This window comes from Microtus pennsylvanicus, chromosome Y (genome assembly GCF_037038515.1).
Source record: "Microtus pennsylvanicus isolate mMicPen1 chromosome Y, mMicPen1.hap1, whole genome shotgun sequence".
NCBI classification, from domain to species: Eukaryota; Metazoa; Chordata; class Mammalia; order Rodentia; family Cricetidae; genus Microtus; species Microtus pennsylvanicus.
In genome coordinates, this window is record NC_134602.1 from 2,769,151 (window position 1) to 2,795,250 (window position 26,100).

Sequence of the window (26,100 nt, forward strand, 5' to 3'; positions counted from 1 at the left end):
TGACAATTGAGATGGAATCTCAACAAATCACCTTGAATGGGCCTTGGGCTCAGAGATGCCATTCTCCCCTCTTCCTGGTAGACACAATAGCTCTACTCTCTGAGGCAGATGGCGATACATCCAGCCACAAGATCAGACATGCTAAATTTTTACTGGTAAACTTACCTCGTGGTGCTACGTAGATTGTTAGTAATGGGTTAAGAGGCTCAAATTAATGGGCCAGGCAGTGTTTAAAAAATACAGTTTTTGTGTTGTTATTTCAGAGCATAAGCTAGTGAGTCGGCCATGGTGATGAAGACACAGGCCGCGCTACTCTAATTAACAAAATTAAAGGGGAAATGGAAGAGGGGAAAAATGAAGAGAGAGAGAGACATGGGAGAATGGATGAATTCGATCATTCATTGGAAAAATGAGTGAACCAATGAATGAGGAGACCTAGTAAGATAAAATGTGCTGCATTCCCTCTGAGATTCAGGCCAAATTGAGGATTGACAGGTTTTCCACTAAGAAGGAGGCTTATTCCATATTGCCTTCTTTGTGCTCCAGGCCACCCACGAGAGTGACGATGAGGACAGGGAGAAGAAGGGGTGAGGGTGTACCAACATACCCTGTTATAAGTTTTCACCAAAATTGTAGCCAAATACCTGACCTGAGACAACTGATATACATGCTGGACCCTAACTGGCAGTTTGAAAACTATAACATTTAATCAAGTTTGTGAAGATGAACAACCAAAAATCGCCCCGTTACAGTATGGCAGGATCCTTACATGATGGGAGTCAGATATCAATACCATACTGGTATTTGGGAGTCTGATGGGTTTTTGGGGTCTCTGCCACCCTCGACTTAACATCAGGGTGTTCCCTAGTTAACTGATTTTATGGAGCTCGGAGCATACATCATATGTGTACATGTCACAGACCAGTATGCAACAATGTGTACATGTTTATCCTGTGTGTATGTGTGTGTGTGTGTGATTCTGTTCATTAGTTTCATAGCCCAAGTTCTACAGAACATGATAAATGAAAGGGAACACTGTTTCTGTGCTTCGGCTTCATAGCTGCCAATCTCTGCATTGGAAGATCTCTTCAGTTTAAATCAGACACAAAGTGGTTTCCTCCACCATAAGTGACTGCAAGGATAAGAAGGTGAGGATGTGAGGTCAAGGCTCTTTTTAGGAATAACTTTGGAGCAGGTGAAAAAGGCAGGGCTGAATAGATTTGGATACCTAAATGTAATATGTTCTTAAGAAATTAATAGGAAAATTATCAAACTATTGTCTAGAGCTCAGTATGTGTATCAGAGACACATTCCTGCTGCCCAAAATAATTGACCTCTACTGAGAAACCTATTTCCTGACTGACTACATCAATGAGAGGAGAATGTATGCCTATCCCCAATGTGTGAAAGAAAAATCTAAACAGATGGAAAAAAATTCAAAGTACAGCCACTTCTCTCCTTCCCACTCAAGCTATTGGTTAGGTGGCTGATCCAAAACCACCTGCCCAAATTCATGGCACTCCAGTCCACTGGCTCTCTCTATTGTGTCTCTTGATCCAGACCCAGGTTTATTATATAAAGCCATTCTGTATCTTCATTAGAAAAGTGAGTACTGTGAGACAAACTATAAAAACAAGACCCAATAATCTGAACAACAGCACCATTTAGAAATAATTTATATCTTTTAAAACACATATAGACAAAGAGGATCTTTGCCACTTTAGTGGACTGATGAATTGGACATTGATAGCAAAGATAAAGTGGGAAGAATACATGGCATTCACCGTCCGCACAGATATCAAATATAGTGGCTGTTAACAATATAAATTTTAGACTCACAGGAGATTTGAAGGAAACCTTTCTTTGACTACAGAGGTCCCAGTTGCTTCCTAAACATACATACCAAAGGAAAATGTCTTGGCTCTCCAGATTCCGTCATCTGGAAATGTTCAGCTGCCTAATCCTGTTGAACAGTTGTAGAGCCCAAGAGCTGAACTGACCTCCTCAGCCACCGTGAAGATAGTAAGCCCACCTTCACAGATGATTAGTGCTTCAGGTGGAACAGAGTTGCCACCCCCAACCACAGTTTTGTGACATCAACAAGGCTCTACTTATGTCATAAAACCCCTCATAGGCTGGTTTCTTCCCTACTAACCCCCAGAAATATCCAGCATACAGGTCCTAAAATGATGCTCATACAGCCCCCTGAAGACCCAAAATAAAAACCCCACTCATCTTCCCAATTACATGAGTCATATTTTTCCAAAGAACTCAATCCCTTTATGTGTTTTTTTCTGTAAAATAATTTTTGGTGTCTGAGTCAACAACTCACATGAATATTTTTTTCCTAGCTCCAATCTCTTCATTGGTTATCTTTTGTAGATTTTTCTATTACTTCATAATAATACATATCAAACTTTCCACCTACTTTCCTCCTCCCACATTATTCTCGCTCCCCCAGAAAACTCTGCACTCCAAATCCAGTCCAAATAGAGGGCAGGCTACCTTGACCTGTTTGAAGTCCAAGCCCATCCTTCATCCCTCCAGATTTAAAAGGTATGCATCCAAATAAAATATGATCACAAAAAAGTCTGTATATGAAGTACAGACAAATGCTAGTGCCATTATCATTGACTTCTCAGTCTGCCCCAATTGTCAGCCACATTCAGAACTTCCAGTTTAATCCCAAATTCTTTCATTCCCAGGGGTACTGTTTTAGATGAAATCCCCTTAATTCAGGCACAGTGTCTCAGTGTATGGACCAAGCCCTTGTATTCCTGACAGCCTTGCTCTTATTTTCCATCTGTCTGCTCTTCCACTAGAGCTCGGAAGCTCCATCTAGTTTTCTTATTTTTACCCTGACTTTATCTCGATCATGTGCCAAGCAAATAAGTCTGACTATAGGACAAGGCAGCCATAGTGCCTTGGGACATGGCAGAGTGCATTAAACCTTGTCTCACCTGATCACTTCCTAAAGGGGATCACCCCATGGCCTTCTAAGAACCCCTCGAAAAATAACAATATTCACACCGCAGAAAGGCTACCTAAATTGAAATATCATCAGTGTATGTGCATTAACATTTGTGTGGGTGTGTATTTAAATCAATATAAAAACAAATGGATTGTAATATTAAAGTTTCTTCTCATCTTGAGAATATTTGTTAAAGAAACACTGTCAAAGTAGTACTGAGAGTGTAAGCTGTCTCAGCAAGGAGAGTAACTGGAGGAATCCCCCAGGAGTTAGTCTAAGTGTCCAAGGAATTACGCCCTAGGAAAGTCAATGTACTCAAGGATGGAAGATAAAACTCAGCCTAAATAGCACCCTAAATCATTTAGGTGGATTCTCTTGCAACAGGTACGAGATGTCTAAAATTGCTGTACCAGAACACAATGATGTGAAGCTGAGAGTACATGGCAAAACTGATTGGATCTGGCAAAAATTATGTAAGCATACCAAGGAAACCACTAGTGGGACAAAAGCCTAAGAAATCTGTATGACAACATATCATGTTGACAATTCTGAGATTTATAGACAAAGGAAATATCTTAAATATGTCACTGTCACACTGGTGATGATTAACCAGTTCCATCATAGTGTGACTCCCTGATATGTTTAAGATAACCTATCAATTCTGTCTATTTAGTTCCAAGGAAATTTGCATTAATTGCACAGATTAACTATCAGCATCATTTACTGCACAATCAAAGGCAAGGCAAAGAAATCATAGACATGTTATTGAATGCTGATGATGTTATTGGGAGTTTTGATGGGTTTTTTCTTAAAGGGAAATAATCGGTGACTATCCTGCATGAAGCAGATCCTTTCTCTGTGATGTTTCCTGAATAGCCATTGAGATACCAGCCCATTGAGGTGTGGTCTCTCTCTCTTTTAAAAAGCAACTTCTACCTTCAGCTTGATCTCTTGCTTCCAGTTTCTATTCCGGCTACTAGGCTCCTTTTCTGATCCCGCATAGGGCTTTTGTCAGGGATTGTGATCTGTACGTTTTTCCCCTTTAAAGAACTAATCATTCTATTAATCACAATTCTAAACTGCTGTGGGAGATTGTTTGTGACTTATGCCTTCATATGTGAAACAAGTGACCTGGATGTGTAGGGTGTTCTCTCTTTTCATGTGAGGAAGGCATTGCAGCAGGAGTAGACGGCTGCTCATTCTCTGTAAGGAAATCAGTAAACAGTGGGGACCAAGTACAAGGATGTCTTGAAATATTAAGTCTTGTTCTTTCAAGGGCCCAAAGCCTCCAGCTAGGTTCAGGGTCAGCACAATCTCCAAACCCAATGTGCATGAAGTATTCAGAACCAGAAGCCTGTATGTGCCATATCCATGAAATCATCGTGAGTACACCAATCTGTTTTTAAATGCTACATTATTATGTCCCATCAGAACGATCTATATTACCAATAAACCAAATTTGCTGCATCTTTGGTGTCCTAGAATTGCTTTCAATTGTTGCTGGGACAGTCTTACAAAACTTCCTGTGTTGTTTTGAGACCTTAAGAGGACAGCACTTATTTCAGAAATCAAAGGCTGTTGGGTTCAAACCTATGGTTAGCTGTAGCTCGACATTGGTTTGCCTATAGCTACTCACTGGAAGGATGGATTTGACTAAGAAAGGGAGACAGCATACATGGAGGCAGGTAAACTTTCCTTTGCAAATTGACCCATTTTGAGGCCTTACTTCAGGCTCCTCTCTTCTCCTAACCTTGGTTTCTTTATTAGTTTAGGAGAAGAATTAAAACTCCATTTACAGTATCTGTGAACCTGAATGAGTTAAGTATATGTGAACAACTTGATGTCTGCCTGTCTGTCAACATGGCTAGAGTTCATGGGCATCTGATGCATAGCACAGGAATGCCAGCCATCAACCTCTGCTCCACCTAACTCTACAGCATAAGAGTTATCATGGTTGCTCATCTGATCTTCCTCATATGATCTCCATCCACAGAGATGTCAAAAAATAGTCCCCTGAGAGAGCAAGTTCTTTACAAATGAAAGATTATACAACAGAAGACACATGGGAGATTTATTTGGGCAAGCTGTTGAAAGGTTAAAGTGATGGAAGAATGTCATTGCTTAATTAAGGAAAGAATCCGCTTCAGCTGATAGGTTAGAACATAGGTAAGTGGAGTAAACAAAATGGAATGCTGGGAGGAAGAGGAAGTGAGCTCAGAGAAGCCATGCTCCCCTCTCCCTGGCAGATGCCCTAGCTCTGCTTTCTGAGGCAGATGGCGATGCAGCCAGCCACCATGTCAGACATGCTGAATTTTTCCAGGAAAGTGCAGCTCGTTATAATACACTGATTATTAGAAATGGGTTAAAATGCTGAATCTAATGGGAAGGGCAGTGTTTAAAAAATACAATTTTTTTGAAATTATTTCAGGCATAACTTGCATGTGGCCATGGTGCTGGGGACGCCTCCTTGCTGCTCAAAAAAACACAGAATGGCAAGCAGCCTTGTGGACAACTGAATCCACTGAAAGCCTGAGAAAGCTTGGGAAAGTGTAAAGCATGTTTTCTTGGTAGCAGTGATTTCTCGGGTCTGTTCTGCTTGCTAGAGGCAAGCAAGCGCTCTCATCTAAAAGAGGCTTGCTGACTCAGCTTCAGCTGCACAACCCTGCAGCTCTTAAGAGGTCCTGCCACAAAACATTTAAATGGTGTTGATAAAAGCCAACTGAATACTTGTATATTTACAGCAGTATCAGGAAAAAACCTGTGCTGTTTTAACATGCCGGGTCTCTGGGCCATCCTGCCTGGGCAGACACTCACTTTTGAGGCAGGAAGGCCAGCCACAGAGAGAGGGCTTGAGTGTTGTCTGTTGCAGCCTCTTTGATGGCAAGGACCTTGAAACACTGTAGACTTGTGGCACTGAATGCAGCTCTGTTCGGTACCTCAGCCACAAGGTTGGAATGGCATAAAGCTAAGGAATGGGCTACATCTGGCCAGCAAAGCCACGGCTTTAGTCCTACTGAGATTGCTTTGTAAATGAAAGATTCATGTGGTCAGAAAAACAGAGAAGGAAATAAGGTAAAGAGAGATTAAAAGACAAAGAAAATTTTCAAATGATTTACAGTGTGTCAAAATATGTTCAGGCTAAAATTTGAAGTTCTTTAAGTTAAAAAAAGGAAGAGAGTTGTTGGGTGTGCTAATGCACACTTTCAATCCCAAATCTTGGGAGGCAGAGAGAGATTGACCTGTGTAACTTCAAGGTGTGGTAGCACACGCCTTTAATCCCAGTGCCTTAAGGCAGAGAGAGGCATATCTCTGAGATTTAAAATACAGCCTAGTCTACAGTGTTATTCCAGGTCAAAGATACAGAGAACCTGTGTCAAAAGGCAAAAAATAAAAAGGAAAAATAAACAAAATAGAGGTTAAATTGAAGTGCACAAAGATGGAAAAGTCACAGCGAATTTTGATATTGTATGCTATTATGGTCTGTTTGATTCGTTTGAATTTTGAGAAAGGCGCAATAGCTGCTAAAAGATGTTTCTTCATAAAAGCTGCTAAAATAATCTAACATAGATATTTGGAAAATGCATTGACTTTGAAATTTGGATCTAAGGACATGATGCTTTGGACAGGAGTTTCTTATCTTGTTTTAACAGAGGATGATAATCTGTGGATTGCCTCTATCCCAATATGGTAGGATGGACCACGCCCTTCTGAAAGGTTGCTGTGAACACCTTCAAAAATTTGCTTTGCTCAACTGCCAACTGAGATGAAACATTAATGATGCCACCATTCAGCAGGAAGCAGTTTGGAGAGAAATAACTGCACCCATGTTCCCAAATATGGTTTATAAACGATCTTTTACATTTAAAGTGGGATGTGATATAGATATGAATATTTGCATTAGTATAGATTTTGCTTTACTGATAGAGATTTAAGGTCAATTTTGTTATATGTATGCATTTTTGATCTAAATTAAGGTATTGTGATTGTGTAGTTCATTTAAAAATGTAATGTATATAGGTTATTCACGGATAATCATTAATAATAGTCAAGTTTGTAGTCATGTTAGTTAGATTTTCTAGCTGCAAAGATACATATTTCATTTAGATAGGCATTCTTCATATCTTTCTAGACTACAAAATAGGCTTTAATGTTTTAGTACTTTAGGGTTTTTCATGACAATGAGACACTCTACTACTGGCAGCACATATCTATTTCAGGAAGAAAATGGGCATCAAATAGAATCCTTAAGAAGATTGAAGGCCATTTGGGCAAGAAACTGCTCTTGCCTAGACGATTGCAAAAACTGTACACAGAGAACACTCAGAGAGTGGACCACTGAATTTGCCTAAAGGTGAGATGATCTTTTGGTGTTCCTGATTCATGAAAGAGTCTGAAAGACATTCTTCAAGACAAGTAGATAGTGACAGCCTTTGAAATTTCCTACTTCCTGGAAATGTCTGCTGGAAACTATGGGACTGTAGGCTGAAGATGGATACCCCAACGGTACAGAGGAACTTTGGGTGACTGTCCAGGCAGCGAGATGTCTCTGTCATTTCTAGAGTTTGAAAATGGCTTACTTTTTGTTTGCTTAGGTAATGTTGTATTCTTCTGGAGTCTTTGATTGAGTTGAAGAATAGATAGATAGTTATAGTTTTCCATTGTAATGATAAAAGATAGAAATAAATATTGTAACTGTAATTCTTGCTTGATAACTGTTTTGTTATATGTAATTTTGCTAAGTTAAAGTTAAAGATTCCGTTCTTGTTTAAACAGAAATAGGAGTAATGATGGAGTATAGGTCATTGGTTAATTAAGTAAAGAAATTGTTTGGCCTGAAAGGTTAGAAATAGGTGGGTGGAATAAACATAACAGAATGCTGGGAGGAATAGGAAGTGAGCTGAAAGATGCCATGCACCCTTCCCACGGGCAGACATGGTATCTCTGCACTCTGAGGCAGATGGCGATACAGCCAGCCACCAGGTCAGACATACTGAATCTTTCCTGGTAAACGCACCTCGTGCTGCAACATACATTATTAGAAATGGGTTAAGTCGCTGAAAATAATGGGCCAGGCAGTGTTTAAAAGAATAGTTTTTGTGTTGTTATTTCGAAGCATAACCTTAAGGCAGCCCCATGGGGATGCAGCCCCGCTGCTCAAATTTCTACAATCAAGGGGGAAATGGAAGAAGGGAAGAAAGAAGAGAGAGAGACAAGGAAGAATGGATGAATTCAATCATTCATTGGAAAAATGAGTGAACCAATGAATGAGGAGACCTAGTAGGATAAAATGTGCTGCATTCCCCCAGAGAGTCAGGCCAAATTAAGCATTGACAAGGTTTTCCACTAAGGAGGAGGCTTATTCCATTTTACCTTCTTTGTGCTCCAGGCCCACCCACGAGAGTGATGATGAGGACAGGGAGAAGAAGAGGAGAGGGTGTACCAGAATTCCCTGGTACAATTTCTCACCCAAATTGTAGCCAAATCACCTGACCTGGGACAGCTGATCTACATGCTGGACCCTAACTCCCAGTTTGACAACTCTAACATTTTAACCAAGTTTGTGAAGATGAAGGAACCAAAAATAGCCCAGTTACAGGATGGCAGGTTCCTTACAGGATGGGAGTCAGACATCAGTACCATACTGGTATTTGGTGGTTTGATGGGTTTGTTGGTCTCTGCCACACTCCACCTAGCATCATGGATTCCCTACATTACTGATTGTATGGAGCACGGTGCATTCATCATATGTGTGCATGTCACACACTAGTGGGCATCATATATACATGTTTATCCTGTGTGTGGGTGAGTGAGTTCATGAGTTTTATAGCTCAAGTCCTACATAACATGATCAATGAAAGGGAACACTGTTTTCCAGATATGGCATGGCAATTATTTAAATGAACTGACAAGGGTTGGATGGCATGGATAAGACCTATGAGAGTTCAAGGCATACCGAATCCAGACATGACAAAGTAGGTGGCAGACAGAATTCTGGCAAAACTAAGTAGGTAGCTTGATGTCCAACTCACTGCAGAAGAGCAACTGGGCAGAGACACTTTTCTCTAAGCAACATGCTCTAGTGGAGATCAAACATCCTGTGACTTATAGCCAGTACGAATTAAACCATTCATCAAATGAAACCTAATTTTCTCTGATTTTGAGTATACATTTGTGTCCCTTCCTGATTAATCTACTCTTTATCATCTTAAGTCGCGATACCTCACTCTGATATCTGTCACATCTTTCCATTTGACATGGTTTTCCCTCAAGCTTTATACTGCCCTGAGATCATACAATATTTTGTCACCTCTCCAGTGCTTCCTAGACAGCCATCTTGTCATTTACCACACCACATCCCCAGTCCTTTACTCTCCAAGGAGAAAAGACCATAAATCCTGGTTTGTTTTGAGGCATGTATTTCTGTGATGCCCTGTCCACCAAACACAATCCATCATTGACCAAATAACACAACATGTACACAAATTTTTATTTTCTGAGAAAGAATAATCCATTATAAAAAATACCAGGATTAACATAAGACCTGAGGTATCTCTGAAAAAACACATTCCCAAAGAGAGAATTAAGTCTGCCCCTCAAAATCTGAGAATTTCACTTTAACAGACGTTCACCAAATCATAGACATAGATATGGAAGTCATTATCAAACTTCATGAAATACACAGAAGGTTTTTTGGGAACTTGGCAAATAATTTTACCTATCTCTTGGGTTCCATCTTTTTTGTTGTACTGCACTCTTTTGCCCTCCAAGGAATCCCTGCCTAATTCCAAAGTCACCTCTACTGGAGGACATTCAGGTGTGATGTGGAGGTTGCCATCAATGGAATCATCATGATGGTGGTAAAGGTACAGGACCGGATCATTCTCGTTGACAATGTAGAAACAGGTTGTTATGGTCTGCACCTCATCTGGGACCATGCCACTCCACTCTTCCTTAGAGCCTGGCATGATGTGGAGGTTGCATTCCAGGTAGTCATCCAGGAGGTGGTAAATGTACAAGACGGGATCTTTCTTGTAGGTAATATAAAACCAGGTCTTCATGATTGGCACCTCTTCTAGGACCATCCCGTTCCAGTCATTCTTAGAGCCATTTGTGCCCATGAATGTATGTTTCACTGCTCTACCAACTATGGTGTTTGAGAGATGAGTGTCTGTCACCTGTGGAAATGGCACATTATTAGGCAGGATCTTACGGTTTAAAATCCTTTCATCACTATGAAGCTCCAAGCCATAGACACAATCAATCCCATCATATTTCAACAAATAGAGAGAGGGATATGTTGGCAGTTGATCTAGAATGATGGCTTTCCAATGGGTGACTGGTTCATTGGCTTCCTTCCAGCCATGAGAAATTCTGCGGCCAACAATATTCTCCAGGGCCTCACAAGGCCTACTAAGTTTTTGCTTCTGGAGTGATGGCCCATTCTTCTTCTGGAGATGTAGCATGCAACTCATACTAAGAGGCATCTTCATCATGGCGGTAGACTTTCTGAGATAGGCCACAGCACTCCTGTTCCACTGTCTCTTGGCTCTGTTTCTGTGCTTGGGCTTCATAGCTGCCAATCTCTGCATAGGAAGAACTCTTCAGTTTAAATCAGACACAAAGTGGTTTCCTCCACCATAAGTGCTTGCAAGGATAAGAAGGTGAGGATGTGAGGTCAAGGCTCTTTTTAGGAATAACTTTGGAGCAGGTGAAAAAGGCAGGGCTGAATAGGTTTGGATACCTAAATGTAATATATTCTTAAGAAATTAATAGGAAAATTATCAAACTCTTGTCTACCGCTCAGTATATGTGTATCAGAGACATATTCCTGCTGCACAATGCAATTGACCTCTACTGAGACCTACTTCCTGACTTACAACATCAATGAGAGAAGAAGGTATGCCTATACCTAAAGTGAGAAAGAAATATCTGAACAGATGGCAAAGAATTCAAAGAACAGCCACTCCTCTTCTTACCACTCAAGCTACTGGTTAGTTAGCTGAACTATAACCACCTGGCCAAGGTCATGGCACTCCAGTCCACTGGCTCTCTCTATTGTGTCTCCTGATCCAGATCCAGGTTGATTACATAAAGATATTCTGTGTCTTCATTAGAGAAGTGAGTACTGTGTGTCAAACTGCAAAAAGAAAGACACATTAATCTGGGCAACAGCACCTATTAGAAATAATTATCTTTTAAAACACATATGGAAAAAGAGGATCTATGCCATTTAAGTTGACTGAGGAATTGGACATTTTTAGCAAAGATAGAGTGGGGAGAATACCTGACATTAACCGTCCCCCAGCTATCAAATATAGGAGCTGTTAACGACATAAATTTTGGACCCAGAGCAGATTTGAAAGAAACCTTTCTTTGACTACAGAGGTCCTAGTTGCTTCCTAAACATATTTACCAAAAGAAAATATCTTGGCTCTCGAGATTCCAACTTCTGGAAATGTTCAGCTGCCTAATTCCGTTGAACAGTTGTGGAGCCCAAGAGCTGAACTGATCTCCTCAGCCACCGTGAAGATAGTAAGCCCACCTTCACAGAAGACTAGTGCTTCATGTGGAACAGAGTTGCCACCCCCTATCACAACTTTGTGACATCATCAAGGCTCTACTTTTGTCATAAAACTCCTCCTAGCCAGGTTTCTTCCCTACTAACCCCCAGAAATATCCAGCATACAGGTCCTAAAATGCTGCTCATACATCCCCATGACGACCCAAAATAAAAACCCCAATCTTCTTCCCAATTACTTGAGTCGTATTTTCCAAGTAACTCAACTCCTTTATGTGTTTTTTTTTTCTCTAAAATAATTTTTGGTCTGAGTCACCAACTCACATGAATGTTTTTTTTTCATAGCTCCAATGTCCTCATTGGTTATTTTCTATTGATTTTTCCATTACTTCATAATAATAATTATCAAACTTTCCACTTCTTTTCCTCCACCCAGATTATTCTTGCTCTGAAAATAAACCTCTCCACTCAAACACCAGTCCAAATAGAGGGCAGGGTACTTTGAGCTGTGGGAAGTCCAAGCCCACCCTTCATCCATCCATATTTAGCAAGGTATGCATCCACAAAAAATATGATCACAAAAAACCACTGTATGATATGCAGACAAATGCGAGTGCCATTATCTTTGGCTTCTCCGTCTGCCCCAATTGTCAGCCACATTCAGAGCTTCCAGTTTGATCCCATGTTCTTTCATTCCAAGGTCACTGGATTAGTTGAAATCCCCTTAGTTCAGGCACAGTGTCTCATAGTATGGATCAAGCCCTTATATTCCTGAAATCCTTGCTCATTTTCTCCATCCATCTGCTCTTCCACTGGAGCTTGGAAGCTCCATCTAGTTTTCTAATTTTGACCCTGACTTGCTCTCCATCATTTGCCAAACAAAATTCCATGGTGGATTTCCAGATAGTCAGTCATCTGTCTGACTATGGGACAAGGCACACATAGTTCCTAGGGACATGTCACAGTGCAGTCAACTTCTCCTCCCTGCTTAAGTACATAGAGAGGGTCACCCTATGGCCTTCTGAGAACCACTCGAGAGATATCGATCTTGACATCCCCAGAATGGCCCCATAAATTGAGATATCATCAGAGTATGTGCATTAACTTGTGTGTGTTTGTGTGTGTATTTAAATCACAATAACAAATGGATTGTAATATTGAAGTTTCTTCTCATCTTGAGAAGAATATATGCTACAGAAACACTGTCACAGTAATAGTGAGAGTGAGGAGTTTCTGGCCCGCTGCGCCAGCCAGGGACAGGGATCTCGGGGGTCCCTTGGCATCCTGTCTTTCTTGGGCTCTCTGCAGGACCTCTATTCCCTGGGTACTGCCTCTTTCTTCCTGGCCCACCCAGCTTCCGTCCAGAGCCCTCCCCACTTTGCCCCCCCCTGAACTTTTTTAGCGCGTGGCATTGGGAGCTGGGTCCCAGTCCTCGGGGCGGCCGGGCGGGCTGCACTTCCTTTGTTTCGGTGGCCTGCCTGCACCAAGGAGGGTAGGCGCTTTGTTTGCGAGCTGCCCAACCAGCATGGAGGCCTGATCTCTCGGCCCCAGGAGAACCAGCGTTGGGGTGAGTTTCTGGCCCGCGGCGCCAGCCAGGAACAGGGATATCGGGGGTCCCTTGGCCTCCTGTCTTTCTTGGGCTCTCTGCAGGACCTCTATTCCCTGGTTACTGCCTCTTTCTTCCTGGCCCACCCAGCTTCTGTCCAGAGCCCTCCCCACTTGCCCCCCCTGCCCTCTTTTGGCGCATGGCATTGGGAGCTGGGTCCCAGTCCTCGGGGCGGCCGGGCGGGCTGCACTTCCTTTGTTTCGGTGGCCTGCCTGCACCAAGGAGGGTAGGCACTTTGTTTGCGAGCTGCCCAACCATCACGGAGGCCTGATCTCTCGGCCCCAGGAGAACCAGCCTTGGGGTGAGTTTCTGGCCCGCGACGCCAGCCAGGGACAGGGATCTTGGGGGTCCCTTGGCATCCTGTCTTTCTTTGGCTCTCTGCTGGACCTCTATTCCCTGGGTACTGCCTCTTTCTTCCTGGCCCACCCAGCTTCCGTCCAGAGCCCTCCCCACTTGCCCCCCCCCTGCCCTCTTTTGGCGCGTGGCATTGGGAGCTGGGTCCCAGTCCTCGGGGCGGCCAGGCGGGCTGCACTTCCTTTGTTTCGGTGGCCTGCCTGCACCAAGGAGGGTAGGTGCTTTGTTTGCGAGCTGCCCAACCAAAACGGAGGCCTGATCTCTCGGCCCCAGGAGAACCAGCGTTGGGGTGAGTTTCTGGCCCGCGGCGCCAGCCAGGGACAGGGATCTCGGGGGTCCCTTGGCCTCCTGTCTTTCTTGAGCTCTCTGCAGGACCTCTATTCCCTGGTTACTGCCTCTTTCTTCCTGGCCCACCCAGCTTCCGTCCAGACCCCCCCCTTCGCCCCCCCCCCGCCCTCTTTTGCGTCCAGGCGGGCTGCAGTTCCTTTGCTTCTGTGGCCTGCCTGCACCCAGCAGGGTAGGCGCTTTGTTTGCGAGCTGCCCAACCAGCACGGAGGCCTGATCTCTCGGCCCCAGGAGAACCAGCAGTGGGGAGAATCAGCATTGGGACGAGCCAGGGTTGGGCACGGAGACCTGATCCCTTGGTGCCAGGAGAGCCAACATTGGGGAGGCCGCCTTGGGTAGGCAAGGAGACCTGATCTGGTAAAAAAAGACCCATAAGGGAGTATTTGGAAGAAGAGATGGGCAGACGCCAAGGCAGGAATTCGCCCAACAAACTGAAAAGCAACATGAAGCCACCAGAAACCAGCGACCTCACAACGGAAGGACATGAACACCTTAATCAAGAAGGAGAAAAGATTGACTTCATGAAAGTTATTGACGCCCTTAAACAGCATGTAAAAAACGCCCTTATAGAAATGGATGAGAAATATAACAGAAAGTTTGAAGAATTGAATAAATCAGTGAATGATACCCTAGAAAACCAAGGAAAAACAATCAAACAGATAATGGAAACAGTTCAAGACTTGAAAACTGAAATAGAGGCAAAGAAGAAAACACAAACAGAGGGCCGGCTGGACATGGAAAATCTAGGTAAACGAATAGAGACTACAGAAACAAGCATAACCAGCAGAATACAAGAGATAGAAGAAAGACTCTCAGATTCTGAAGATACCATAGAGAAAATAAACACACTGATCAAAGAAAACAGCAAGTCCAACAAACTCTCATCACAAAACATTCAGGAAATATGGGACACAATAAAAAGACCAAACCTAAGAATAATAGGAGTAGAAGAAGGAGAAGAAGTGCAGCTCAATGGTCCAGAAAATATATTTAATAAAATTATAGAAGAAAACTTTCCCAACCTAAAGAAAGATATACCTATGAAGGTGCAAGAAGCATACAGAACACCAAATAGGCTGGATCAAAAAAAAAAACATCCCCTCGCCATATAATTATCAAAACACAAAAAATTCAGAATAAGGAAAAAATATTAAGAGCGGCAAAGGAAAAAGGCCAAATTACTTACAAAGGTAAACCTACCAGACTTACACCTGACTTTTCCATGGAAACCATGAAAGCCAGAAGGTCCTGGATAGATGTACTGCAGAAACTGAGAGACCATGGATGCAAGCCCAGATTACTATACCCAGCCAAGCTTTCGTTCACTATAAATGGAGAAAATAAAATTTTCCAGGATAAAAACAAATTCAAACAATATGCAGCCACAAATCCAGCCTTACAGAAAGTAATAGAAGGAAAATCACTAACCAAGGAGTCCAATAATGACCACAATAACTCAGGCATCTAGAGACCCTTCATCAACACAAACCAAAGAAGGGATACACACAAACTCTACGACTAAAAAAAATGACCGGAGTTAACAACCACTGGTCATTAATATCACTTAATGTCAATGGGCTCAACTCACCTATAAAAAGGCACAGGCTAAGAGATTGGATAAGAAAACAGGATCCAACATTCTGCTGTTTACAAGAAACACACCTCAACCACAAAGACAGGCACCTACTCAGAGTAAAGGGTTGGGAAAAGGCATATCAAGCAAATGGACCTAAGAAACAAGCAGGTGTGGCCATACTAGTCTCTAACAAAGTTAACTTCAAACTTAAATCAATCAGAAGAGATGGATAGGGGCATTTTATATTAATAACAGGAACAGTTCATCAGGATGAAGTCTCAATCCTGAACATCTATGCCCCTAATATAAAAGCACCCACGTACATAAAGGAAACATTGCTAAAATTCAAGGCAGCCATCAAACCGCACACACTAATAGTAGGAGACTTCAACACTCCTCTCTCACCAATGGACAGGTCAATCAGACAGAAACCTAGCAGAGAAATAAGACAATTAATGGAGGTAATGAAACAAATGGACTTAACAGACATCTATAGAACATTCCACCCAAATAGGAAAGAATACACCTTCTTCTCTGCAGCTCATGGAACCTTCTCGAAAATCGACCACATAGTCGGTAACAAAGCAAACATCCACAGTTACAAAAAAGTATTACTAACCACCTGTGTCTTATCAGATCACCATGGATTAAAGTTAGAATTCAACAACAAGGCTACCCCCGGAAAGCCCACAAAGTCATGGAAACTGAACAGCCAACTACTGAACCATACCTGGATTAAGGAAGAAATAAAGAAAGAAATTAAAGTCTTCCTGGAATTCAATGAAAATAAAGAAACAACATACTCAAATTTATGGGACACTATGAAAGCAGTCCTAAGAGGAAAGTTCATAGCACTTAGTGCCCACTTAAAGAAAACAGAGAAAGCTCACATTGGAGACTTAACAGCCCACCTGAAAGCTCTAGAAAAAAAAGAAGCAGACTCACCTAGGAGGAGTAGGAGACTGGAAATAATCAAACTGAGGGCTGAAATCAATAAAATAGAAACACAGAGAACAATCAAAAGAATCAATGAAACAAAAAGCTGGTTCCTGGAGAAAATTAATAAGATTGACAAACCCCTATCCAAACTAATCAAACGGCAGAGAGAGAATTTGCAACTTAATAAGATCAGAAATGAAAAGGGGGACATAACCACAGACATAGAGGAAATTCAGAGAATCATTAGATCTTACTACAAAAGCCTATATGCCACAAAACTGGAAAATGTAAAGGAAATGGATACTTTCTTAGATAAATATCATTTACCAAAGTTAAATCAGGACCAGGTGAACAATCTAAATAGACCTGTTAGTCGCGAAGAATTAGAAGAGGTTATCAAAAACCTCCCTACCAAAAAATGCCCAGGACCAGATGGTTTCAACGCGGAATTCTACCAGAACTTCCAAGAAGACCTAATACCTATACTCCTTAATGTATTTCACAATATAGAAACAGAAGGGTCATTACCAAATTCCTTTTATGAAGCTACAGTTACTCTGATACCAAAACCACACAAAGACTCAACCAGGAAAGAGAATTACAGGCCGATCTCACTCATGAATATCGATGCAAAAATCCTCAACAAAATACTGGCAAACCGAATCCAAGAACACATCCGAAAAATTATCCACTATGATCAAGTAGGCTTCATTCCTGAGATGCAGGGCTGGTTCAACATACGAAAATCTATCAATGTAATCCAGCATATAAATAAACTGAAAGAAAAAAACCATATGATCATTTCATTAGATGCTGAAAAAGCATTCGACAAAATTCAACATCCATTTATGTTAAAAGTCTTGGAGAGATTAGGGATACAAGGGTCATACCTAAATATAATAAAAGCTATATACAGCAAGCCGACAGCTAACATCAAATTAAACGGAGAGAAACTCAAAGCCATCCCGCTTAACTCAGGAACACGACAAGGCTGTCCACTTTCGCCATACCTCTTCAATATAGTGCTGGAAGTTCTAGCAATAGCAATAAGACAACATAATGGGATCAAGGGGATTCGAATTGGAAAGGAAGAAGTTAAACTTTCGTTATTCGCAGATGATATGATAGTGTACATAAGCGACCCCCAAAACTCCACCAAAGAACTTTTACAGCTGATAAACAGCTTTAGTAATGTGGCAGGATACAAGATCAACTCCAAAAAATCAGTCGCCCTCCTATACACAAAGGATATGGAAGCAGAGAGGGAAATCAGAGAAGCTTCTCCATTCACGATAGCCACAAACAGCATAAAATATCTTGGGGTAAACCTAACCAAGGAAGTGAAAGATCTATTTGACAAGAACTTTAAGGCATTGAAGAAAGAAATTGATGAAGATACCAAAAAATGGATGGACATCCCTTGCTCTTGGATTGGGAGGATCAACATAGTAAAAATGGCAATTCTACCTAAGGCAATTTATAGATTCAATGCAATCCCCATCAAGATCCCATCAAAATTCTTTACAGATCTAGAGAGGACAATAATCAACTTTATATAGAAAAACAAAAAACCCAGGATAGCCAAAACAATCCTATACAATAAAGGATCTTCTGGAGGCATTACCATCCCTGACTTCAAACTCTATTACCGAGCTACAGTAATGAAAACAGGGTGGTACTGGCATAAAAACAGAGAAGTCGACCAATGGAATCGTATAGAAGACCCGGATTTTACCCCACAAACCTATGAACACCTCATTTTCGATAAAGGAGCTAAAAGTATACAATGGAAGAAAGAAAGCATCTTCAACAAATGGTGCTGGCACAACTGGATGTCAACCTGTAGAAGAATGAAAATAGACCCATATCTATCACCGTGCACAAAACTCAAGTCCAAATGGATTAAAGACCTCATTATCAGCCCGAAAACACTGAATCTGATAGAAGAGAAAGTGGGAAATACCCTACAACAGATGGGCACAGGTGATCGCTTCTTAGGTATAACCCCAGAAGCACAGGCATTAAGGGCAACATTGAATAAATGGGACCTACTAAAACTGAGAAGCTTCTGTAAAGCAAAGGACACTGTCACTAAGACACAAAGGGAACCTACTGACTGGGAGAAGATCTTCATCAACCCCGCAACAGACAAAGGTCTGATTTCCAAAATATATAGAGAACTCAAGAAACTAGACTTTAATATGCTAATTAACCCAATTAAAAAATGGGGCACTGAACTGAACAGAGAATTCTCAACAGAAGAACTTCAAATGGCCAAAAGATACTTAAGGTCGTGCTCAATTTTCTTAGCAATCGGGGAAATGCAAATCAAAACAATTTTGAGATACCATCTTACACCTGTCAGAATGGCTAAAGTCAAAAACAACAAGGATAGCCTTTGCTGGAGAGGCTGTGGAGGAAGGGGTACCCTCATCCATTGCTGGTGGGAATGCAATCTTGTGCAACCACTGTGGAAGTCAGTGTTTCGGTTTCTCAGGAAATTCGGGATCAACCTACCCCTGGACCCAGCAATACCACTCTTGGGAATTTACCCAAGAGATGCTCTATCACATGTCAAAAGCACTTGTTCAACTATGTTCATAGCAGTATTATTTGTAATAGCCAGAACCTGGAAACAACCTAGATGCCCTTCAATGGAAGAATGGATGAAGAAAGTATGGAATATATACACACTAGAGTACTACGCTGCGGTAAAAAACAATGACTTCTCGAATTTTGCATGCAAATGGATGGAAATAGAAAACACTATCCTGAGTGAGGTATCCCAGACCCAAAAAGAAGAACATGGGATGTACTCACTCATAATTGGTTTCTAGCCATAAATAGGGGTCACAGAATCTACAATTGGCGAACCTAAAGAAGCTAAGTAAGAAGGTGAACACAAGGAAAAACATATCGTTATCCTCTTGGATAAGGGAAGTAGACAAAATTGCCGGGGAGAAAAGTGGGATCTTGGGGGTGGGGTGGGAAGGGGGTAAGGGGAGATGGGGAGAGAAAAGGTAGAAGGGAAGGAGGGGGGACTTGGGGAAGTAGGAGGATCGGGATAAAGGAAGGTTGGATAGGGGAGCACGGAACCACAATCCTTAGTTAAGGGACCCACTTTCGGGTGGGCAGGAGAATTGACCCTAGAGGGGCTCCCAGGAGCCCAAGCTGAGGTCCCCAGTTAGTTCCTTGGGCAGCTGAGGATAGGGAACCTGAAATGACCCCATCCTAGCGCAATACTGATGAATATCTTGCATATCATCTTAGAACTTTCATCTGGCGAGGGATGGAGATAGAGACAGAGACCCACACTGGAGCACTGGACTGAGCTCCCAAGGTCCCAAAGAGGAGCAGAAGGAGGGAGAACATGAGCAAAGAAGTCGGGACCCCGAGGGGTGCACCCACCCACTGAGACAGTGGAGCTGATCTACTGGGAGTTCACCAAGGCCAGCTGGACTATTACAAAAAAAAGCATGGGATAAAACTGAACTCTCTGATCATGATGAACAATGAGGGCTGATGAGACGCCAAGGACAATGGCACGCAGTTTTGATCCTACGCAATCTGCTGGCTTGGTTGGAGCCTAGCCAGTCTGGATGTTCACCTTCCTAGATATGGACGGAGGGGGGAGGACCTAGGACTTACAACAGGGCAGGGAACCCTGACTGCTCTTTGGACTGGAGAGAGAGGGGGAGAGGAGTGGGGGGAAGGGGAGAGGGGTGGGAGTAGGGGGAGAAGAGTGGGAGGAGAGGGAGAGGAGTGGGAGGAGGGGGAAGGAAAGGGGAGGCTGGAAGGAGGTGGAAATTTGTTTTTTTTCTTTATTCTTCTTTTATCAATAAAAAATGTTAAAAAAAAAATAGTGAGAGTGAAAACTGTCTCAGCAAGGAGAAATAACTGGAAGAATCCCCCAGGAGTTAGGCTCAGTGTCCCAGGAATTACGCCCAAGGAAAGTCAATGAACTCAGTGATGGAAGATAAACCCAGCCTAAATAAAACGCTAAATCATTTAGGTGGAACATGAGATACTCTTACAACAGTTACAAGTCTAAAATGGCTGGACAGGAACATAAGGTGAACACAATGACGTGGAGCTGAGAGTGCATGGCAAAACTGATTGGATCTGGCAAAAATTATGTAAGCATACCAAGGAAACCACCAGTGGGACATGACTCTCCTGCATGAAGCAGATCCTTTCTATGTGATGTTTCCTGAATAGCCACTGAGATACCAGCCCATTGAGGTGTGGTCTCTCTCTCTTTTAAAAAGCAACTTCTACCTTCAGCTTGATCTCTTGCTTGAGCTTCCCTTCCGGTTACTAGGCTCCTTTTCTGATCCTGCAGAGGGCTTTTGTCAGGGATTGTGATCTCTAAGTTTTCCCCCTTTCAAGAACTAATCATTCTATTAATCACAATTCTAAACTGCTGTGGGAGATTGTTTGTGACTTATGCCTTCATATGTGATACAAGCGACCTGTGTGTATAGGGTCTTCTCTCTGTTCATGTGGGGAAGGCATGGCAGCAGGAGTAGATGGCTGCTCATTCTCTGTAAGGAAATCAGTAAACAGTGGGGACCAAGTACAAGGATGTCCTGAAATATTAAGTCTTGTCCTTTCAAGGCCCCAAAGCCTCAAGCTAGGTTCAGGGTCACAACAATCTCCAAAACCCACTGAGCATGAAGTATTCAGAACCAGAAGCCTGTGTGTGCCATATCACATCAATTCATTGTGAATACACCAATATGTTTTTAAATGCTACATTATTTTGTCCCATCAGAACGATCTATATTACCAATAAACCAAATTTGCTGCATCTTTGGAGCTCTAGAATTGCTTTAAATTGTTGCTGGGACAGTCTTACAAACCTTCCTGTGCTGTTATGAGACCTTAAGGGGACAGCACTTATTTCAGAAATCAAAGCCAGTTGGGTTCAATCCTATGGTTAGCTGTTAGCTAGACACTGGAAGGATGGATTTGAATAAGAAAGGGAGACAGGTAACCTTTTCTTTGCAAAATGACCCATTTTGAGGCCTTACTTCAGGCTCCTCTCTTCTCCTAATCTTGGTTTCTTTATTAGTTTAAAAGAAGAATTAAAACTCCATTTACAGTATCTGTGAACCTGAATGAGTTAAGTATGTGTGACCAACTTGATGTCTGCCTGTCTGTCAACAGGGCCAGAGTTCAGGGGCATCTGATGCATAGCACAGGAATGTCAGCCATCAATCTCTGGTCCACCTAACTCTACAGCATTAGAGTTGTCATGGTTGCTCATCTAATATTCCTCATATGATCTCCATCCAAGAGATATCAGAAAAATCCTCCCCTGAGAGAGCAAGTTCTTTACAAATGAAAGATTATACAACAGAAGACAAATGGGAGATTTATATGGGCATGATGTTGAAAGGATAAAGTGACGGAAGAAGGTCATTGATTAATTAAAGAAAGAATCTGCTTCCACTGATAGGTTAGAACATAGATAGGTGGAGTAAACAAAATAGAATGCCGGGAGGAAGAGGTAGTGAGCTCAGAGAAGCCATGCTCCCCTCTCCCAAGCAGATGCCATAGCTCTGCTCTCTGAGGCAGTTGGTCGATGCAGCCAGCCACCATGTCAGACATGCTGAATTTTTCCTGGTAAGTGCACCTCGTTATACTACACTGATAATTAGAAATGGGTTAAAATGCTGAATCTAATGGGCCAGCAGTGTTTAAAAGAATACAGTTTTTGTGTATTTATTTCAGGCATAACCTTCATGCGGCAGTGGTGCTGGGGACACAGCCTTGCTGCTCAAATAACTATAGAATGGCTTGCAGCCTTGCGGACAACTGAAACCACTGAAAGCCTGAGAAAGCTTGGGAAAGAGTAAAGCATGTTTTCTTGGTAGCAGCGATGTCTCGGTCTGCTCTGCTTGCTAGAAGAAAGCAAGGGCTCTCATCTAAAAGAGGCTTGCTGACTCAGCTTCAGCTGCAAAACCCTGTAGCCTTTAAGAGGTCCTGCCACAAAACATTTAAATGGTGTTGATAAAAGCCAAATGAATGCTTGTATGTTTTCAACAGTAGCAGGAAAAAAAAACTGTGTTGTTTTAAAATGCCGGCTTTCTGGGCCATCCTGCCTGGGCAAACTCTGACTGTTTGAGGCAGGAGGGCCAGGTACAGAGAGAGGGCTTGAGTGTTGTCTGTTGCAGCCTCTTTGATGGCAAGGACCTTGAAACACTGTAGACTTGCGGCACTGAATGCGGCTCTGTTTGGTACCTCAGCCACAAGTTTGGAATGGTAGAAAGCTAAGGAATGGGCTACATCTTGCCAGCAAAGCCACGGCTTTAGTCCTACTGAGATTGGTTGGTAAAGGAGAGACTCATGTGGTCAGAAAAACAGAGAGACAAATAGAATAAAGAGAGATTCAATGACAAAGAAAATTTTTAAATGATTTACAGTGTGTTAAAAATATGTGCAGGCTAAAATTTGAAGTTCTTAAAGTTAAAAAAAAGAAGAGAATTTTTGGGTATGGTAGTACACACCTTTAAACCCAACACTTGGGAGGTAGAGGGAGATTGACCTCTGTACCTTCAAGGAGAGGTAGCACACGCCTTTAATCCCAGTGCCTAAAAGGCAGAGACATACAGATCTTTGTGAGTTCAACATGTAGAAGTATACACCTTTAATCCCAGTGCCTGAAAGGCAGAGACAGGCAGATCTCTGAGACTTCAAGGACAGACAGGTATACAGAGTTATTCCAGGTCAAAGATACAGAGAACCTGTCTCAAAGGCAAAAAATAAAAAGGAAAAATAAACAAAATAGAGGTTAAATTGAAGCGCACAAAGATGGAAAATTCACAGCGAATTTTGATATTGTATGCTATTATGCTCTTTTTGAATCGTTTGAATTTTGAGGCAGGAGCAATAGCTGCTAAAAGATGTTTCTTTATAAAAGCTGCTGAAATAATCCAGCATAGATATTTTGAAAATGCCTTGACTTTGAAATTTGGATCTAAGGACATAATGCTTTGGAAAGGAGTTTCTTATTTTGTTTTCAAGAGGGTGATAGTCTGTGGATTGCCTCTATCCTAATATGGTAGGATGGACCACGCCCTTTTTAAAGGTTTCTGTGAACACCTTTAAAAAAATTGCTTCACTCAAGTGCCAACTGAGATAAAACATTAACGATGTTTTATCTCATTCAGCAGGAAGCAGTTTTGAGAGAAAAAACTGCACCCATGTTCACAGATATGGCTTATAAACCATGTTCTTTTACATTTAAAGTGGGATGTGATATAGATATGAATATTTGCATTAGTGTAGATTTTGCTTTACTGATAGAGATTTTAGGTCAACTTTGTTATATGTAAATGCATTTTTGATCTTAATTAATGTATTGTGATTGTGTAGATCATTTAAAAATGTAATGTATATAGGTTATTAATGGATAATCATTAATAATAGCCAAGTTTGTAGTCATGTTAGTCAGATTTTCTAGCTACATAGATATATATTTCAGTTAGATAGGCATTCTTCATATCTTTCTAGACTACAAAATAGGCTATTTAATGTTTTAGTACCTTAGCATTTTTCATGACAATGAGACACTCTACTCCTGGCAGCACAAATCTACTTCAGGAAGAAGATGAATATCAAAGAGTATCCTTATGGAGTTTGATAGCCATTTGGGGAAGAAACTGCTCTTGCCTGGACAATTGCATAAACTTTACACAGAGAACACTCAGAGGGAGGACTACTGAACTTGCCTAAAGGTGAGTTGATCTTTTGGTGTTCCCGATTCAGGAAAGGGTCAGCAAAACATTCTTCAAGACAAGAGGATAGTGACTGCCTTTTAAACTTCGTGTTTCATGGAAATGTCTGCTGGAAACTATGGGCCTTAGGCTGAGGATGGAAACACCAATGGTACAGAGAAACTTTGTGTGACTGTCCAGGCAGCGAGATGTCTCTGTCATTTCTAGAGTTAGAAAATGGCTTATTTTTTGTTTGCTTAGGTAATACTGTATTCTTCTGGAGTCTTTGATGGAGTTGAAGAATAGATAGATAGTTATAGTTTTCCATTGTTATGATAAAAGTTACAATAGGTATAAATATTGTAACTGTAATTCTTGCTTGATAACTGTTTTGTTATATGTAATTTTGTTATGTTAAAGTTAAAGATTCCGTTCTTGTTTAAACAGAAATAGAAGTAATGATGGAGTATAGGTCTTTGGTTAATTAAATAAAGAAACTGTTTGGCCTGAAAGGTTAGAACATAGGTGGGTGGAATAAACATAACAGAATGCTGGGAGGAATAGGAAGTGGGCTGTGAGACGCCATGCACCCCTCCCATGGGCAGAAATGGTAGCTCTGCACTCTGTGGCAGATGGTGATACAGCCAGCCACCAGTTCAGACATGCTAAATCTTTCCTGGTAAGCGCACCTCGTGCTGCAACATACATTATTAGAAATGGGTTAAGAGGCTGAAAATAATGGGCCAGGCTGTGTTTAAAAGAATAGTTTTTGTGTTGTTATTTCGGAGCATAACCTTACAAGGCGGCCCCATGGGGATGCAGCCCTGCTGCTCAAATTTACAATCAAGGGGAAAATGAGAGAAGGGAAGGAAGAAGAGAGAGAGACAAGGAAGAATGGATGAATTCAATCATTCATTGGAAAAATGAGTGAACCAATGAATGAGGAGACCTAGTAGGATAAAATGTGCTGCATTCCCTCAGAGAGTCAGGCCAAATTAAGGATTGACAAGGTTTTCCACTAAGGAGGAGGCTTATTCCATTTTACCTTCTTTGTGCTCCAGGCCCACCCACGAGAGTGATGATGAGGACAGGGAGAAGAAGAGGAGAGGGTGTACCAGAATTCCCTGGTACAATTTCTCACCCATATTGTAGCCTAATCACCTGACCTGGGACAGCTGATCTACATGCTGGACCCTAACTCCCAGTTTGACAACTCTAACATTTTAACCAAGTTTGTGAAGATGAAGGAACCAAAAATAGCCCAGTTACAGGATGGCAGGTTCCTTACAGGATGGGAGTCAGACATCAGTACCATACTGGTATTTGGCGGTTTGATGGGTGTGTGGGGTCTTTGCCACACTCCACCTAGCATCATGGATTCCCTACTTTACTGATTTTATGGAGCTCGGTGCATTCATATGTGTGCATGTCACACACTAGTGGGCATCATATGTACATGTTTATCCTGTGTGTGGGTGTGTGTGTTCATGAGTTTTATAGCCCAAGTACTACAGAACATGATCAGTAAAAGTGAACACTGTTTTCCAGATATGGCAGGGCAATTATTTAAATGAACTGACAAGGGTTGGATGGCATGGATAAGACCTATGAGAGTTCAAGACATACCGAATCCAGGCATGACAAAGTAGGTGGCAGACAGAATTCTGGCAAAACTCAGTAGGTAGCTTGATGTCCAACTTACTGCAGAAGAGCAACTGAGCGGAGACACTTTTCACTAAGCAACATGCTCTAGTGGAGATCAAACATCCTGTGACTTACAGCCAGTACGAATTAAACCATTCATCAAATGAAACCTAATTTTCTCTGATTTTGAGTATACATTTGTGTCCCTTCCTGATTAATCTACTCTTTATCCTCTTAAGTCGCGATACCTCACTCTGATATCGGTCACATCTTTCCATTTGACATGGTTTTCCCTCAAGCTTTACACCGCCCTGAGATGCTACAACTTTTTGTCCCCTCTCCAGTGCTTCCTAGACAGCCATCTTTTCCTTTACCACACACCGCAGCCACAGTCCTTTACTCTCCAAGGAGGAAAGACCATAAATC

At 41.9% G+C, this 26,100-nt stretch overlaps 1 protein-coding gene across 1 annotated transcript; it reads right to left on the reverse strand.

The window, feature by feature from the left end:
* Window positions 1–9,585: 9,585 nt before the first annotated feature.
* LOC142842049 (spindlin-2-like) lies at window positions 9,586–25,952 on the reverse strand. The gene is made up of 3 exons (XM_075959030.1): window positions 25,923–25,952; window positions 9,924–10,419; window positions 9,586–9,785 (listed from the first exon to the last, which is right to left on the reverse strand). Exons 1-3 carry the CDS (start codon window positions 25,950–25,952, stop codon window positions 9,586–9,588), a joined length of 726 nt encoding a protein of 241 aa, XP_075815145.1.
* Between the last annotated feature and the right edge of the window lie 148 nt (window positions 25,953–26,100).